At 37.7% G+C, this 15,313-nt stretch overlaps 3 protein-coding genes across 4 annotated transcripts; all 3 read left to right on the top strand.

Moving 5' to 3' along the window:
- The first annotated feature begins 221 nt into the window (after positions 1 to 221).
- LOC18017671 (protein RETICULATA-RELATED 1, chloroplastic) lies at positions 222 to 3,098 on the top strand. The gene is made up of 7 exons (XM_006400720.2): positions 222 to 979; positions 1,062 to 1,160; positions 1,257 to 1,480; positions 1,630 to 1,699; positions 1,773 to 1,852; positions 2,004 to 2,068; positions 2,522 to 3,098. Exons 1-7 carry the CDS (start codon positions 404 to 406, stop codon positions 2,713 to 2,715), a joined length of 1,308 nt encoding a protein of 435 aa, XP_006400783.1. The 5' UTR covers positions 222 to 403; the 3' UTR covers positions 2,716 to 3,098.
- Positions 3,099 to 3,157: 59 nt separating this feature from the next.
- Positions 3,158 to 3,628, top strand: LOC18019249. Its single transcript, XM_024156665.1, has one exon. It carries the CDS (start codon positions 3,158 to 3,160, stop codon positions 3,626 to 3,628), a length of 471 nt encoding a protein of 156 aa, XP_024012433.1.
- Positions 3,629 to 5,973: 2,345 nt separating this feature from the next.
- Positions 5,974 to 15,079, top strand: LOC18019248 (AP-2 complex subunit alpha-2). 2 transcript variants are annotated; one of them, XM_006400717.2, is made up of 27 exons: positions 5,974 to 6,342; positions 7,264 to 7,395; positions 7,894 to 8,019; positions 8,246 to 8,308; positions 8,392 to 8,489; positions 8,570 to 8,777; positions 8,986 to 9,057; positions 9,132 to 9,224; positions 9,612 to 9,713; positions 9,855 to 9,952; positions 10,494 to 10,575; positions 10,710 to 10,798; positions 10,957 to 11,062; positions 11,152 to 11,217; positions 11,421 to 11,527; positions 11,605 to 11,709; positions 11,820 to 11,940; positions 12,040 to 12,204; positions 12,313 to 12,546; positions 12,938 to 13,018; positions 13,217 to 13,381; positions 13,492 to 13,578; positions 13,666 to 13,791; positions 14,107 to 14,187; positions 14,273 to 14,344; positions 14,492 to 14,571; positions 14,671 to 15,079. In XM_006400717.2, the coding sequence occupies exons 1-27, from the start codon at positions 6,217 to 6,219 to the stop codon at positions 14,819 to 14,821; spliced, it is 3,036 nt and encodes a 1,011-aa protein (XP_006400780.1). In that variant the 5' UTR covers positions 5,974 to 6,216; the 3' UTR covers positions 14,822 to 15,079. The 2 variants fall into 2 exon arrangements, with proteins under 2 accessions (XP_006400780.1, XP_006400781.1); XM_006400718.2 differs by having other exon boundaries at positions 12,310 to 12,546.
- Positions 15,080 to 15,313: the final 234 nt, after the last annotated feature.

The following is a 15,313-nucleotide window of genomic DNA, read 5'->3' as shown; positions in this document are numbered from 1 at the left end:
TCAAAGCAAAGTCAGCATCTCTTAAGTTTACTCTAGATGGGCCTCTTAAGTATAAACCCAAAAATCCGATCTTTAGTTCATAACTAATATTAAGTTCTTAACACATCAGTTAGTCTTAGGACACATAAGTCCTCCGTTTAACCAATGGCGTGTCGTCACTTAAAGCTTTCTGTAGATACGACCGTACTTTATCATTCACCCCCCCCCTTGGTCGTCTCTCATCAAGGCAAGAGTGTGTTGTGTTTAAAGCCCTTAAACCTCTCACCAACTGATTGTTTGATCGAATAGAACTCCGCCTTCTTCCTCTATCCTCCAAAATCCCAAAGCTTCTGTGTTGCTTATCTATATAAAAAGCTAAGTTTCTTTCGTTGTTAGATCATACGCAATCGAGAACATTGCGCAAATGTCTCTATCCCTAAAAATTTCGCACATTTCAAATTTCTCCAAAGATGTGTTCAATACTGTAGATCCCCGAAAGCAATGCAGAGCCGGTCAAAGGTTGGAAATTAGGTCGATTTGTTTCCGAAGAAGCCCTGGTATTGAATCCAGACGGATCCATTGGAGCTCGGAGCTGTCTCCTCGGAAACTGAGGAACCGATGCATTGGATCGGATGTGGTCGCTGGAGAAATCTCCGGCAGATCGGTGCCGGAATGGGCATATAGCGGCTTAAAGGATGTGGCTTTAAGCGATTTGGAGCCGGAACTCGATTGCGGCGGCGGCGATGGCGACGGAGATGACAATGGGAATAACGACGGAAATGGGAATAGTGGTAACGGCGGAGGAGGAGACGGAGGTGACGAGGATGGAGAGGATGAAGCAGATAAAGCTGAGGAGAAGGAGTTTGGTCCGATACTGAAATTCGAAGAAGTCATGAAAGAGACAGAGCGTAGAGGGATTACGCTACCTGAGGATATGTTGGAGGCTGCGAAATCCGTGGGGATTCGGAAACTGTTCCTTCTTCGTTACCTTGATCTACAGGTTTGATTTTTTGGAAGAACAAAGTAACTCGGATGATTGTTTTTTGTGTGATGATTCATGTTTTGAGGGTGAAAATTTGCAGGGTTCTGTTTGGCCACTTGGGTTTCTGATGAGGACTTGCTCGATGCTTCGAAACAGAATGCTTGCGGATCCTTCGTTTCTCTTTAAAGTTGGAACTGAGGTTTGTCAATGATTAAAGGTTTCTTTTTTAGTATTCATCTCGGGACCAGTTGTTTAGGATTGTGTCAAAAAATCTGACTTTGTGGAATCAATGCAGATAGCCATAGACTCCTGCTGTGCAACTTTTGCAGAAGTACAGAAGAGAGGGGAAGATTTCTGGTCAGAGTTTGAGTTGTATGCGGCTGATCTTTTGGTTGGTCTCGTGGTTGATGTTGCTTTGGTTGGACTTTTGGCTCCCTATGCGCGTATCGGGAAGCCATCCGTGGCTTCAACAGGTTTGTTTAAAGACGTTAAGCGTGCTTGTGCAGCCCTTCCTAGCAGGTAAGAGTGTCATTGTCTCTCTTTCATTCTTCACTTTTGGCTCCATGTAATGTACCACATGAATTAAATCTTCCCACTATTTTCTATCGAGTTGGCTGTATATTCGTGCTGAGATGTGCTTATACGCTTTTCTATTTGTGCTTATGAAGTGTTTTTGAAGCTGAAAGGCCAGGCTGTAAATTCTCGGTTAACCAGCGCATTGCAACTTTCTTCTACAAGGTAATTGCTTTAGCTTTCCTTGTGGATCATCTATACCTTTTGGTTTAACTAATCGGTGTGATTCTGCATCCAGGGCCTCTTGTATGGGTCCGTTGGGTTCGGTTGCGGTCTCATCGGTCAGGGAATTGCAAATCTGATCATGACGGCAAAACGGTATTTTTTTCAGTGTCGACTTTATCTTACTACTTCTCAATCATTCAATGAATCTTCTGAGTTTCTCTCTGGTTTTATATGATGTGTCGAGACACTAGACTGGCTAAAAAAAACTGTTCTTCACCAAAAGTTTTGGTTTCTATGTCAATAGGAGTATAAAGAAATCAGAAGAAGACGTCCCTGTTCCACCTCTATTCGAAAGCGCTGCTCTCTGGGGTAAGTCTTACTTTCCATCTCTAACTTTGTATATTAAAAAAAAAAACTCTGCAGAATCATCAAAGCTTTTTCTTTCTCTGATGTTGAATGAAAAACATAGTCTTGAACCGTGAATATGTATGTGTTGTCTACTCTTTCTCTGAGTTTTTGCTAGGCCAGGTCTGACCCGCTATAGAGGTTCCTGTGACCCAAATCAATCATCAGTTTTTTCAACCGTGTTTGGTTTCTTAGAAAGTAAAAGAACCTGAATTGCCATTGATACACAAGAATCGATTATGCTTTCAGTTCTCGGTGACAGTATCAGCTGGATTGTTCCTGTTGTTTGTAGCATTAGATTCCAGTTCTGTGGAGACAGTAACTTAATTACAAAACTCAGAGACAAGCGTGAAGATTTCTCTGTCGATTGTTGATTACACAGACTCACTCTCTTCTGTATCTTGTGTTCTTGATCAGGTGTGTTCCTTGGCTTGTCTTCCAACGCACGTTACCAAATCATCAACGGCCTCGAACGTGTAGTGGAAGGTTCTTCAGCAGCCAAACGCATTCCTGTGGTTGCGATGGCGTTTACTGTTGGAGTCCGGTTTGCTAACAATGTATATGGCGGTATGCAATTCGTGGATTGGGCTAAATTATCCGGCGTCCAGTAGTCAAACCGGCTCCGGTTTTGTTACGAGCCAGTTTGCAAACCAGCCATATAAGTTTCCGTCTGAGATCTTAATCTGATGGGGTTTGTTGGTTAATTGAATATCGTTAGTGGTTAGGTTGTTTACCGAGAGCTAGAGATAGAATCTGGTTCATGATCTGGACCTGACCGGATTCTGCTAACCGGATTACTCGAACGGAAACCGAAACAAAACATTTTCGATTTGGTTTTTGGAAGTTCTCTCGTAATTCTCCAATTTCCTTTTTAGTATGCAATAATGACATTTTTCACATTAATAAATAGGAAAATTATATGTTGTTTCCATTATTAAATTTTAGTGTACAACAGAAATTTTCCATTATTCTCATCTCCATAATCTTATAAATTGACTTAAAAGAATTTCTTCTTCAAGTAAAGGTCAAAGGCTAAGTTTTTCATCAAACACAATGACAAGAGTTTCACAACTAACTCTTATTTTTCGCGACAAACTACAAACTATCAACCAAGACTCCAACAATAACTCAGGTGTTGTCGAGAAAATACCGTCGGAATCATCGTGGAACCATGAACACGATCAATTGAAAAGCGAGTCTGCTTTGTGGCCTTCGTTTCAAATGCCTCTACATTACCCAAACTTCACAAAGGAACAGTACGAGATTATGTCGGAGAAAGAACTTGATCGGCTTCTCAAACTATATGGCCTGCCTACAGATTTCGGTGACTTATCTTGCAAGAAACAATTCGCATTCGGTGCATTCTTGTGGGAGAAAGGGCTAAATTCTTCTCCGGGCGCTAAGCATGATTCAGTGAACCCTAACTCGTCCGTTGGTCATTTGGGTGAGAGCTCTTTAATGGGGTTGATGACAGCTTTGAAATATATGGTTCACTGTATACAGTATGCCGTATTTAGCAAATAACTTTTTTTTTGTTGGTAACTGAAACCTAACTTTGTTTGGTCCTAAAGGTATGGTTTGGGGTTGTTTTAGTATGGTTTAGAAACAATTATGGTTTGTGCTATCATATTATTAATATTAGATCTTAGTATCTGACAACTATCTAGTATTAACATTAAGTTATCACCCAGTTACTATAAGGGATTAGGATTTTTGAGGGTATTGATCAGAGTTTTCTGGTTTTGCATGGGGACTCGTAGTTCTCTAATTTTCTTTTATATATTTAATCGTTTGCAATAATATGAGTCAACATTATGTTAGCCTTAACATTTTCGGTTTATCCATAACTAGCTACTACTATTGCTACAAGATATATTTGCTTTCCATGGATCAGTGAAATCCGGATGATCGCATGTAACCTTTTTGACGTTTTCGTGGATCAATAAATGGGAAGATGTGTGTGACTGTGTGAGTCATGACTCCAATCAAACAAAATATACTATTTGTTTTCCATGATCAATCAAGACATTTATTTACATTTTTCATTTTTTTCTCATACCTTTTTTTCGTTAAATAGAAGAATTGTTGGTAGGTGAAGATATTAAATAAAATTATTTCGATACTTTACAAAAATAAAAAAAAAACAAAGGAATAGAAAAAAATAGTCTTAGGATACTTTGATGGCAGCATCATTTGATAGATGTGGAGTATCTTCTCAGTGACAGCTTGGTCACCACTGTCATCCAACTGCTACATACATCTTCTTCACCTTTTGTTCTCTTTGTTTCTGTTTTGTGAGACCCCTTACTATAATCATTTTTATTCTTATCTTCTTTTTCTTCTAATTTTCATATTCAGCAATATCATTTTGTTGAATTGTTGTCATAACAAAAATACAAATTTCTTGATTCAATAATCCCAACCTGAGAAGTAAGAGACTGTCGTCGAATGAATATTATTTGTTTTTAGTAGACCGACAACTTCTAGTTTATAATCTACTCGACCCGGTCCCATTCATATTGCGGTTGGACCAGCTATCTATACCAAAAATACAAATGGCATGACCCGACCCGACCCGCTTTTAAAATCCGATTTTCCTCCCCCATGGATTGATGGAGCTCCAAAATTGCATGCTTTGACTGCGACCGAAAGCTGTCATTTATTGATTTAAAGTTTCAACAGATAAATAAATGAAAACAATGAAAAGGAAAAACAAGAACAGCAGTAAACTTTACAAAAAAGGTAGAAGCAGACAACTGTTTTACAAAGTAGTCCGTAATTTATAAATTCTCCATTTCAGTCCAAATGACTAGACGGATTGTGGTACTTTCTATCATTATGCTTTATTTTTATTTTTAATAATTAAAAGTTTGTTTGGGTCCTGGTAAATGCGTAATAAAATTATAGGTGGACAAAATTCCTGCCCTGTTTTGTTCTATTCTCTGTTTTGATTTTTTCATTTTATATAGCAATACATTTTCGTATAGCATAAAATGAATCTTATTTTGACAATAAGACTGGTCGAGAACATAAATTTTCAAAATCTCATTCAAAACAATTTATGTATTAAGTTATAAATAACTAAATATATATTTTATAATAATAAAAAGTTGGAAATTTAAAATATTACAAAAACTTAATCTTCCTTTTATATTAATAATTTTATAATTTTTTTATGATTGTTACATTTTTTTTTTAGAATTCTAGTTTTATTCCCATCATATTCCATCTCTTTTTTCGTTCTAAATTTTAAATATAAATCATATATAGGATATGAGATCCTGTAAAACACGTTTCCAATATATTTGCTGAAAAAAATGGTTATGAGAAAATCTTATTAATAGAGAACACAAAAAGTTTTTATCAAAATCATCAAATATTTTATTTTCAACGAAAAAACAAGTTTCAGATTTATCAACAATAATATCTAATATAATTTTAATAATGAATGTAATGTCAAGTATATTTTGAAGTTTTATTAGCAATATAGTAGTCAATAAAAAAACATATGAAGAAAAAATATATCAGATTTTATCTGTTAATCTATAAGATTTCCGAAATGATAGCATGAATACTCTTATTTTTTTCATCGAAATTATTTCAGTTTTTTATATTTGCGTTAACTTATATTAAGAATGTTTCTCTATCTTGTTAACTTGTTATAATATCAATATATATATGATTTATAGAAGAAAAAACCATATACAGTATAAAAGAATTATGTTAGTTTTGAATTTCTCGTCCACTTCCGTTGCCGTAAAAATTCTTTCCCAATTCTATCAATTGGCTACCTCTAAATAGAACAGACAAAACTGAATTAAACAACATTAAATAGGGATCATAGTTGTAAATAAAGAAAATAAAAGTCGTCACCCGTCGCTCCCCGCAGGCGCTTCTCTCTCTTCTGCAGATCCTCTCCTTTTGAATTTTCTTCGATTTGGAGTTGCCATTTTCCGTCCGTTTCTAGATTAGGGTTTCGATCTCTGCTCCCGCGAATTCTTTATGCTTCAGCTCTAGTCTGCGGTTACCGTGGTAGTTAGATCCGGTTTCGCGAGTTGGATCTGCCCGTGTGAGGCGGTGGCGGACGGTGGATCTGAGGAATCGGTTCCACCATGACCGGAATGAGAGGTCTTTCTGTATTCATCAGCGACATACGTAATTGCCAGAACAAGGAGGCTGAGCGACTCCGAGTTGATAAGGAGCTCGGAAACATCCGTACATGCTTCAAAAATGAGAAGGTTAGCTTCCTCTCCCTCTCTTTCTCTCTCTCTGTGGACATCGCATTATCTCCATCTTTGTTTTTCTATCTTTATCCTCATTGGAGTCGTAATTCAGTGTCGAAGTATCCCCTGAGGTTTCTGTATTGATTAGAGAAATCGGAGATTTCTCCTTTGCAGAGCTACCTATTCCTACGAGATTGTTTAACATTAAACTCAGTTGCAATGAAAGTTGTGCAGTCCAATGCTAGAGCTAATAGGTTGATAACGGAGGTATAGAAGATTGTAGTTGAAACAGTGATGTCGTGGGTGAAGCTCTTATCGGGCTAAATCAGAGTTTCCGAGTGGATAGTTTTGGGAAGTTTCTTATTTCACCGGATAGTATTAGTGGGTACAGTCGTTTTTATCACAAATTGTGCAGCTTGATAGGCTGTATAATGTTTACGTTCTACAGCTAGCTCATATGCCTGGATATTATGCCATTATCGTACCCTTTTAATCATCACTCCTGCTTTCTACTTGGACGGTCATAAGGGTATTTCAAGTCGATAGATGGGAGACTGGAAATAATTTTTCGTTATGGTCAATCACTCAATCAAGATATATATAAGAACAGTGAATGTCTGAAGATATTAAGAAGGAAAGAAAAGCCGGGCAAAATTAGGTTATGTAATAATAGTCCTAAGGAAATAAATCAAGGTCACAGGCAGATTCGAATAGCTCGTCACGAAGTAGATTAAGCTGTTTTGGGTGAAATTTTGATTCCATACTGTAAGTAGCAGAGCTGTAGCCGGCCCGTAGTGTCCATCTGTGACCAGCTGGACCATTACAGAAGTTAATATTTTCCGAGCTTCATGTTAGAATTGAATTGATCACATGTTAGAATTGAATTGATCATGCATTCTTTGATTAGTTTTTCCATATTTTTTTTATGTTTGACAGGTTTTGACACCATATAAAAAGAAGAAATATGTCTGGAAAATGCTTTATATACATATGCTAGGTTACGATGTGGATTTTGGCCATATGGAGGCGGTTTCTCTTATATCTGCTCCAAAGTATCCAGAAAAGCAGGTAAGCCAAAGTTTTGTTTGCTCAAGCAATTAAGTATTGCTTTCTAAAGCTAGGATAAGAGAAATAGGTGGGGGTATTTGTTGGAACAAAGTAAAGTGAAGATCATGGAAAGCGAGATCTTGATACTATTTCATGCGCTTGGAACTTTATTCAGTTTGATAGGACCTTGTAATGTAGTGGGACATTAACTAGGTATTTAGCAGTGTTAAAGAAAGCTGGCTAGGTGGTAGTCTAGGCGTTAGGTGTCCCTACACGCTAGGCTTCCTTTAATATATCAATATAAACTATAAACGTTTAAACCACCTAAAATCGCCTAGGCCCGCGGTAGGCAGAGGATCGCTACTGCTTTCTTGAACACTGGTATTTATTAATAACATCTTAGGAACTCTTAACCAAGAGATACAAATGATACCATGCATTATCTCCCAAGGGTTTGCATTAGCAATTTTATATTTTTTGTATCTTCCTTACCTAAGTTGCATGTATCAAACTTTTCAGGTTGGCTACATTGTTACATCCTGCTTGCTCAATGAGAACCATGATTTTTTGAGGTTGGCAATTAATACGGTGCGGAACGATATAATTGGTCGAAATGAGACTTTCCAGTGCTTGGCGTTGACTTTGGTATGTGCTCTATTGTCTATAGTTGTGTTGATATCTTAGAGCATAGTGAATTCTTTCAGATTTTGGGAAGCAGTTAGGTGACTGATTCAATGAAAGTCTTTGGCGGCCTTATGTCTTTTTGCTCTACTAATTGATGATTCAAAGACTTTTACTTCATGAAAACCGGTGTTTCCTTCTTCTTTTTTTTTTCTTGCTCTAACCGTGCCAGGTTTGCTTTGTCCTGTAGGTTGGAAATATTGGTGGTAGAGATTTTGCTGAATCATTGGCACCTGATGTTCAAAAGCTACTTGTAAGTGACCCCCAAGACGACAGGTTATGGGTATTTATCCATTAAAGGAAACATATTAATGCTCTAGGACTTGTTTGCTGTAGATTTCTAGCAGTTGCAGACCGCTCGTAAGGAAAAAAGCAGCACTGTGCCTACTGCGCTTATTCAGAAAAAATCCTGATGCTGTCAACGTTGATGGCTGGTTTGTATTAACACTCTGGTTAACTGGTTTTTTGATTTGACGTGCATCTTTCATAAGTTCTGATTTTTGTATGCTTCCAGGGCGGATCGTATGGCACAACTTTTGGATGAACGGGATTTGGGTGTCTTGACATCTTCTACAAGTCTTCTTGTAGCTCTGGTATCAAATAATCATGAGGCGTATTCAAGTTGTCTACCTAAATGTGTCAAAATATTGGAACGCCTTGCTAGGAACCAGGACGTGCCTCAGGAGTACACATACTATGGCATCCCATCCCCTTGGCTCCAGGTTTGGCTTTACTCATCGTATTCACTCTTATCTAACATCTGTAGCTTGAACTCAACATAGCTTGAACTTTTTATTGATCACATAATCCCGTCGATTCTTAAAATTGCATGTGAAATTAGTTCATGATATGGAAGCTTCTAAGTTTTGGTGTATTTTTTACAGCTCAGTTAAGGTATCTTGGATACTTATATTTCTGTGGTTAACACAGGTTAAGGCGATGAGGGCTCTTCAGTATTTTCCAACCATTGAAGATCCCAGTACCAGAAAAGCTCTCTTCGAGGTTCAGTTTTTCTCAAGTAAATCTCTAATATATGTCTTCGAATTCTCTCTCATGGCATTTCATGGAAATTTCAGGTCCTGCAGCGGATATTAATGGGGACAGATGTGGTGAAAAATGTGAATAAGAACAATGCGTCTCACGCTGTGCTATTTGAAGCTCTATCCCTGGTAAGTTCGTCAGACAGCTGGGAACAAGTTGATGCCATGAAATTTACTGATGCATCTCTCCTTCTCCCCCATCCCCTTCGCGCGTCCCCAAACTACCATGAAAAAACACTGTTACTCAAAACAGAATAATGACGTGTGCATGGACGTTTTAAAAATTTTTTTTTTTCGGTTTGGTTGAGAAAATTCTTGTGTTTGAATTGCGTGCAGTTACTAGCATGCTATTCGTTGTATGTTCCATTGTAGTTTGGAAAAAAATAATATCATATTCCGCTTGAAGGTTTTGACGCTAATTCTTAGAGGCTTACCATGGATAGTTGATTTGAATGTGCTCAACAATTCTCTGGCTTAGTCAGATACTACCTAACTATTTGATTTGTTTCTGTATAGGTAATGCATCTTGATGCTGAGAAGGAAATGATGTCACAGTGTGTTGCTCTTCTTGGAAAGTTTATATCCGTCCGTGAGCCCAACATCAGATATCTAGGCTTGGTGAGATGTCGAATACCCACTTCCTGTTTTGAAGCTTAGCTAGAACAGTAGTTTGTTTAGCGTTTGGTGGTGCATAATGTGATTCGCTTGTCGGTTACTCATTAATTAGTCTCTCACGATGCATTTCTTGACATTTTGCAGGAGAATATGACACGAATGCTGATGGTCACCGATGTCCAAGACATTATAAAGAAGCATCAGTCTCAGATAATCACCTCCTTGAAAGACCCTGACATCAGGTTGGTTTATATTTGACCATCTCAGTATCAGCTTGTATGGCTTATGAACCCGGATCACTGTCTTTTTAATGCTATAATTTCGGAACCAGTATAGCTATTTTTCAATCATGAAACCGGTCATAGTTTTTATGGGTCAATATACTTTAATTTTTCTAAAGTAGTTGTCAGTTTCAAAGCATCTCAGTCAGCATTAAGATACTCGATTCGGATCTGCATAAATCAAACTCTAAGTTTAATGGAAATCTGTTTCTCTGTAATGTATTTTTAGCGGAACATGTTTTGTTGATTTGTTCTCTTGTGGGAAACAGTTATTGGTATGTTTACCTGTGATAGCAATTCTGGGCTGGTGGGTCTGTACTATTTCTATGACGTTCGTCATATAAAGATGACTGGATAGGATGAGTACCAGAGTGTAATAGGTTTAATCCGTTTTCCTTTGCAAATGGAGGGTGCCGTTTCCGGAACTTATAGTTTGATTTATATCTATTTTCTTGGTTTTGGTAATGGTACCAGATTCACTTAGTGTTTGAACTTCCTGCAGTATTCGTAGACGTGCTCTTGATTTGCTTTATGGGATGTGCGATGTGTCAAATGCAAAGGATATAGTCGAAGAGTTGTTGCAGGTTAGTCTTGTTGGCCTTTCTTCATATTGATATTTTCGTGTTTATAATTTTCCTTTTAGTTTCTGATGTTTAATAGAACGGAAGGATTTAGCTGTGTAGTGTTTAAGCTTACTTTGAATCGATTAACATTGCAGTATCTTAGCACAGCAGAGTTTTCCATGCGTGAGGAATTATCACTTAAAGCTGCCATTCTTGCTGAGAAGTTTGCTCCTGATTTATCATGGTAAGGATAACTTCTACTACAAGAAAAGATATCTACACTTTTTCAATGCACACAATTATGATTACGATGACATGCGCTTGCAAATTGGTTTGACATTTAGATCCGTACACAAGCAATTGGTCAATCTTACACTACTCTAAAATTTTCATGTTTCTCAGGTATGTAGATGTGATCCTTCAGTTGATCGATAAGGCGGGGGATTTTGTTAGCGATGACATTTGGTTTCGTGTGGTTCAATTCGTAACAAATAATGAAGACCTTCAGGTATTTAGATTTGTTAGAATAAATCTGTTGTATGTATATTCTATTTAAGGACATTCTGAAGTTTCTTACAAGTTTCTTTAATATGACAGCCTTACGCTGCATCAAAAGCAAGAGAATATTTGGACAAGATCGCAATACATGAAACAATGGTGAAGGTTGTACATCCTCGCTTCTCATAAAATTATCTATATTGAATAAAGCGGATAAGTTATACAATTAATCCTAAACTGGGAAAGTGGAGTTACTACCTTCCTACCTTTCTGACACAATCCTATCTGTATAGAAATTGTTTGCATAGTACAAAGTTACAGAAATAAATTATCATCAACAGTAAATTATATTCCTTTCTAAATTTCAGGTTAGTGCTTATATACTGGGGGAGTACGGCCACCTTCTAGCTAGACAACCTGGATGCAGTCCAAGCGAACTCTTTAGCATCTTACATGAGAAGCTTCCGACAATATCGTAAGGACAAAACAAATCCTGCATAATGCTGTTCTTGTCTTTGGGTATCTCTTAGATACACCCCTTTTTTTTCTCAGGACTCCCTCCATTCCTATTCTTCTTTCCACTTATGCAAAGCTTCTTATGCACACTCAACCCCCGGATCCCGAACTGCAAAAAAAAGTTTGGGCTGTATTCAAGAAGTGAGACTTGCTAATCTTGTTATCATTCTCAAATTTTTTGCTTGTCATTTTATGTTATGTTCTTTTTTGGTTATCAAATCAAGTTTTATAAAAGCGTTTTGTTTTGGCAGGTATGAGAGTTGTATCGATGTAGAGATACAACAGAGGGCAGTTGAATATTTTGAATTGAGTAAAAAAGGGGCTGCCTTTATGGATGTATTGGCTGAGATGCCAAAATTCCCAGAGCGCCAGGTTTGTAAATTATTTTATGGTTCCATAAAAGTTACTTTAATGGGAAATTTGAATGCTGGAGGATTTGATGCTGAATTATTATTTTTGTCTGCTCTATAGTCTTCATTGATAAAGAAGGCAGAAGATGTTGAAGATACCGCAGACCAGAGTGCCATCAAACTTAGAGCACAACAACAGCCTTCAAATGCTTTGGTTTTGGCTGACCCACAGCTTGTTAGTGGGGCACCCCCTCCTTTGAAGGTTCCAAGCGTAAGTGGAAGCATGGTGAGCACTTCTCTTTGTCAGACCCATTTGCCGAGACATATTTCGTGTGCCTTACCTTGATATAGCACATTCTTTTATCTTATTATATCTGGCATTCTGTTCTAGCAGGACCCTCAGTCAGTGGCCCGATCTATCTCTCAGCCCAATGGAACTTTAAGTAATGTAGATCCACATAATCCATCGCCCGATCTCCTAAGCGACCTGCTCGGTCCTCTTGCTATAGAGGCTCCACCTGGAGGTGTCTCAACTGATCAACATAGTCCCATTGGGGCAGAAGGAGTTCCAGATGACGTTGATGGTTCAGCCATTGTACCTGTTGGAGAGCAAACAAATACAGTGGAGGTATTGTGTTTTCTTCTTACTTTGCATTCTTTGGCGTGGTAGGTTTTAACATGGATGCAAATAAACTTTTAAAATTTCTAGCTTATTCTTTCCCTAGGTTTTTTATAAATTATTGGTCGTTTTTATTTCTGTTTCTTATTTTTGTATCTATCACTTGGAAAAGGTATAGAGATTACCTTAAATGGAATCCGGTTCCTGAGATGTTCTATTCCGGTATTCAACTCTCTGAGGAGTTTCTACATTTTGTTCCACAGTATAATTTTACATTTGCGAAACTTGATGGACTTGTCCTGTCATTGTATCAATAAAAGAAACCTAACCATTTTTGTACTCCATGATACTATTTGCATGCTTGAATTGTTTTCTTATTCAGTTTTGTTTTCTTTAACAGGTGATTGGAAATATTGCAGAGAGATTTCATGCTTTATGTTTGAAAGACAGTGGTGTCTTATACGAGGATCCTTACATCCAGGTTTGATTTTTTTCCTATTTAGTTTTTTCTCTCTACTTTTACCTATTCTGGTACGCAGATTGCAGGCAACCCTCCTACTTCTTGAGTTTATCTGGCCGGTGTGGCTAATAATCCCCACAATACCAGAATAATGATTGCAAAGATCAAAATTTTCTAGTCCTTGTGATCCTCATTCTGTTAATTATTGGTATTCCTCAGATCGGCATCAAAGCTGAATGGAGAGGACACCATGGGAGACTTGTCCTCTTCTTGGGAAACAAAAGTACTTCCCCTCTTACATCAGTCCAAGCTATAATACTTCCCCCTGCCCATTTAAAACTGGAACTGTCTCCAGTACCTGATACGATTCCTCCTCGAGCACAGGTACTTTTGTCTCTTTATCTTTTCAATCTTACTACTCAATCTGTCGATTTCTCCTCTTTTCCGCATCATTATTTTTTTATTTAGTATTCCAATCTCTGTCATTGTTATAGGTACAATCTCCACTTGAAGTGATGAACATCCGCCCTAGTAGGGATGTTGCTGTTTTGGATTTCTCCTACAAGTTTGGTACAAACATGGTACTTACTGCAACCGATCCTAGCTTGTTTGAGTGTATGGTTTCTTTAGTACATGTGACTCAACCTGACGTGCTGGATCTTTTATAGGTCAGTGCCAAATTACGCATCCCCGCAGTCTTGAATAAGTTTCTTCAACCTCTTCAATTGACATCTGAAGAGTTCTTCCCGCAATGGAGAGCACTTTCAGGGCCACCCTTGAAACTTCAGGAAGTTGTATGTATTTCCACAGCTTCTCTGGCCAAATATCAAATAAAAGTATATGAGTTAATGCATGGAAGAATTCAAATGCTCCTGAAAACTTTCCTTTCAAAGAAAATAGTGAATTCAGCTTTCTCCATAAAATCATTGTATCGACTGATCATTGTTCTAGCTTAATCAGAACACTTATAGTTATCGACTGATTATTGTTAAAGTTACTCAAAACGGTCATAGATAACTTCCAAAGTTCCTACATATGCTTGTTAATCCGGCATAACTTTAATGTGTGTTTCGCTGGTCATCACAATCTGAATCTCCAATTTCTTGCAGGTAAGAGGTGTAAGACCTCTAGCTCTTCCGGAAATGGCGAATCTGTTCAACAGTTTCCGGGTGATGATATGCCCTGGGCTTGTAAGTATTTTTTTTTTTTTTTTTATCTCAGTTCCTCATTCTACATGTATACTTTTAACTCAACTTCTATGGTTTTCTGTTGTAGGATCCAAACCCTAATAATCTAGTGGCAAGCACAACCTTCTACTCTGAAATTACAGGAGCCATGCTCTGTTTGGTGAGATCTCAACCAAGTTTCTCTTAGTGGTTTTGGCACTTTGCCACTTTATAATTTCCTTAAATTTCTTATACTTATCGCATAGAAGTAATGCTGCACTGTCAAAACTCTGTCGTGTGACATTGGTCCGTGTTGTATGATTTTCAGGCAAGAATTGAAACAGATCCAGCAGATAGAACCCAACTGCGAATGACAGTAGGCTCGGGAGATCCTACCCTTACATTTGAGTATGATATCTCTGCCTCTTAGCATGAACTCAACTTTCAAACGCAGCTTTTTTTTGTTTTTTCCTCTCTCTGCATTTGTTGAGCTCTTTTCTCTTACAGGTTGAAAGAATTCATCAAGGAACACCTAATTACCATTCCAATGGGATCTCGAGCTCTAGTTCCAGCACCAGTAGCAGCACCTGTAGCTCAACCGCCTAGCCAAGCGGCTTTAGCTGATGATCCAGGGGCTATGCTTGCTGGCTTACTTTAAGTCATGGAATACTTGCAAATGTGGAGAACGTTTTCAGGAGGATTTGGAAATTATGTTTGATTTCAAAATGTGATGAATTCTGCAAAAAAACGCCTGTAAATGTACGGCGTCAAGATGAGATATAGCCGCTTCATTTGTCTGGACACATTCGTCCTTAGCAATTTTCAACTTCAGGTTTGCTGATTCGCTACAAAATTAACCGGTAATTATGACGGTTTTGACGGTGTCGTTAAGTGATGAGTTTGACCGTGATTTCCATCTTTATAAGCAAGATCTTCAAAATCGAAGTTCCAAGGCAATGTCTGTAAAATATTTTATTGAGATCCTTGAAAATTTTAGTGTAAAAAATAGGACTAACTAAATTGTAAATTTGGAATTAAAAAATTTGTTTACAAACATTCCGTAGGTTGATGTTAAAGTACAAGAATACGTTAATGAAATTTGAAAAATTAGCTCACTCTTAGTCCTATAATTATGGTCTTGGGATAAACA

This window comes from Eutrema salsugineum, unplaced genomic scaffold (assembly GCF_000478725.1).
Source record: "Eutrema salsugineum unplaced genomic scaffold, Eutsalg1_0 scaffold_2, whole genome shotgun sequence".
Classification (NCBI taxonomy): Eukaryota; Viridiplantae; Streptophyta; class Magnoliopsida; order Brassicales; family Brassicaceae; genus Eutrema; species Eutrema salsugineum.
This window is presented reverse-complemented; position numbering and strand designations above follow the sequence as displayed.

Bases quoted from the DNA above. Each gene is read 5' to 3' on its own strand.
- LOC18017671 (XM_006400720.2), top strand. From the start codon at position 404: ATGTCTCTATCCCTAAAAATTTCGCACATTTCAAATTTCTCCAAAGAT. The intron at 1,161-1,256 runs GTTTGTCAATGA...GAATCAATGCAG, and splicing joins TCTTTAAAGTTGGAACTGAG to ATAGCCATAGACTCCTGCTG. The intron at 2,069-2,521 runs GTAAGTCTTACT...GTTCTTGATCAG, and splicing joins CGAAAGCGCTGCTCTCTGGG to GTGTGTTCCTTGGCTTGTCT.
- LOC18019249 (XM_024156665.1), top strand. From the start codon at position 3,158: ATGACAAGAGTTTCACAACTAACTCTTATTTTTCGCGACAAACTACAA.
- LOC18019248 (XM_006400718.2), top strand. From the start codon at position 6,217: ATGACCGGAATGAGAGGTCTTTCTGTATTCATCAGCGACATACGTAAT. The intron at 11,528-11,604 runs GTAAGGACAAAA...TTTTTTTCTCAG, and splicing joins GAGAAGCTTCCGACAATATC to GACTCCCTCCATTCCTATTC. The intron at 11,710-11,819 runs GTGAGACTTGCT...TTGTTTTGGCAG, and splicing joins GTTTGGGCTGTATTCAAGAA to GTATGAGAGTTGTATCGATG.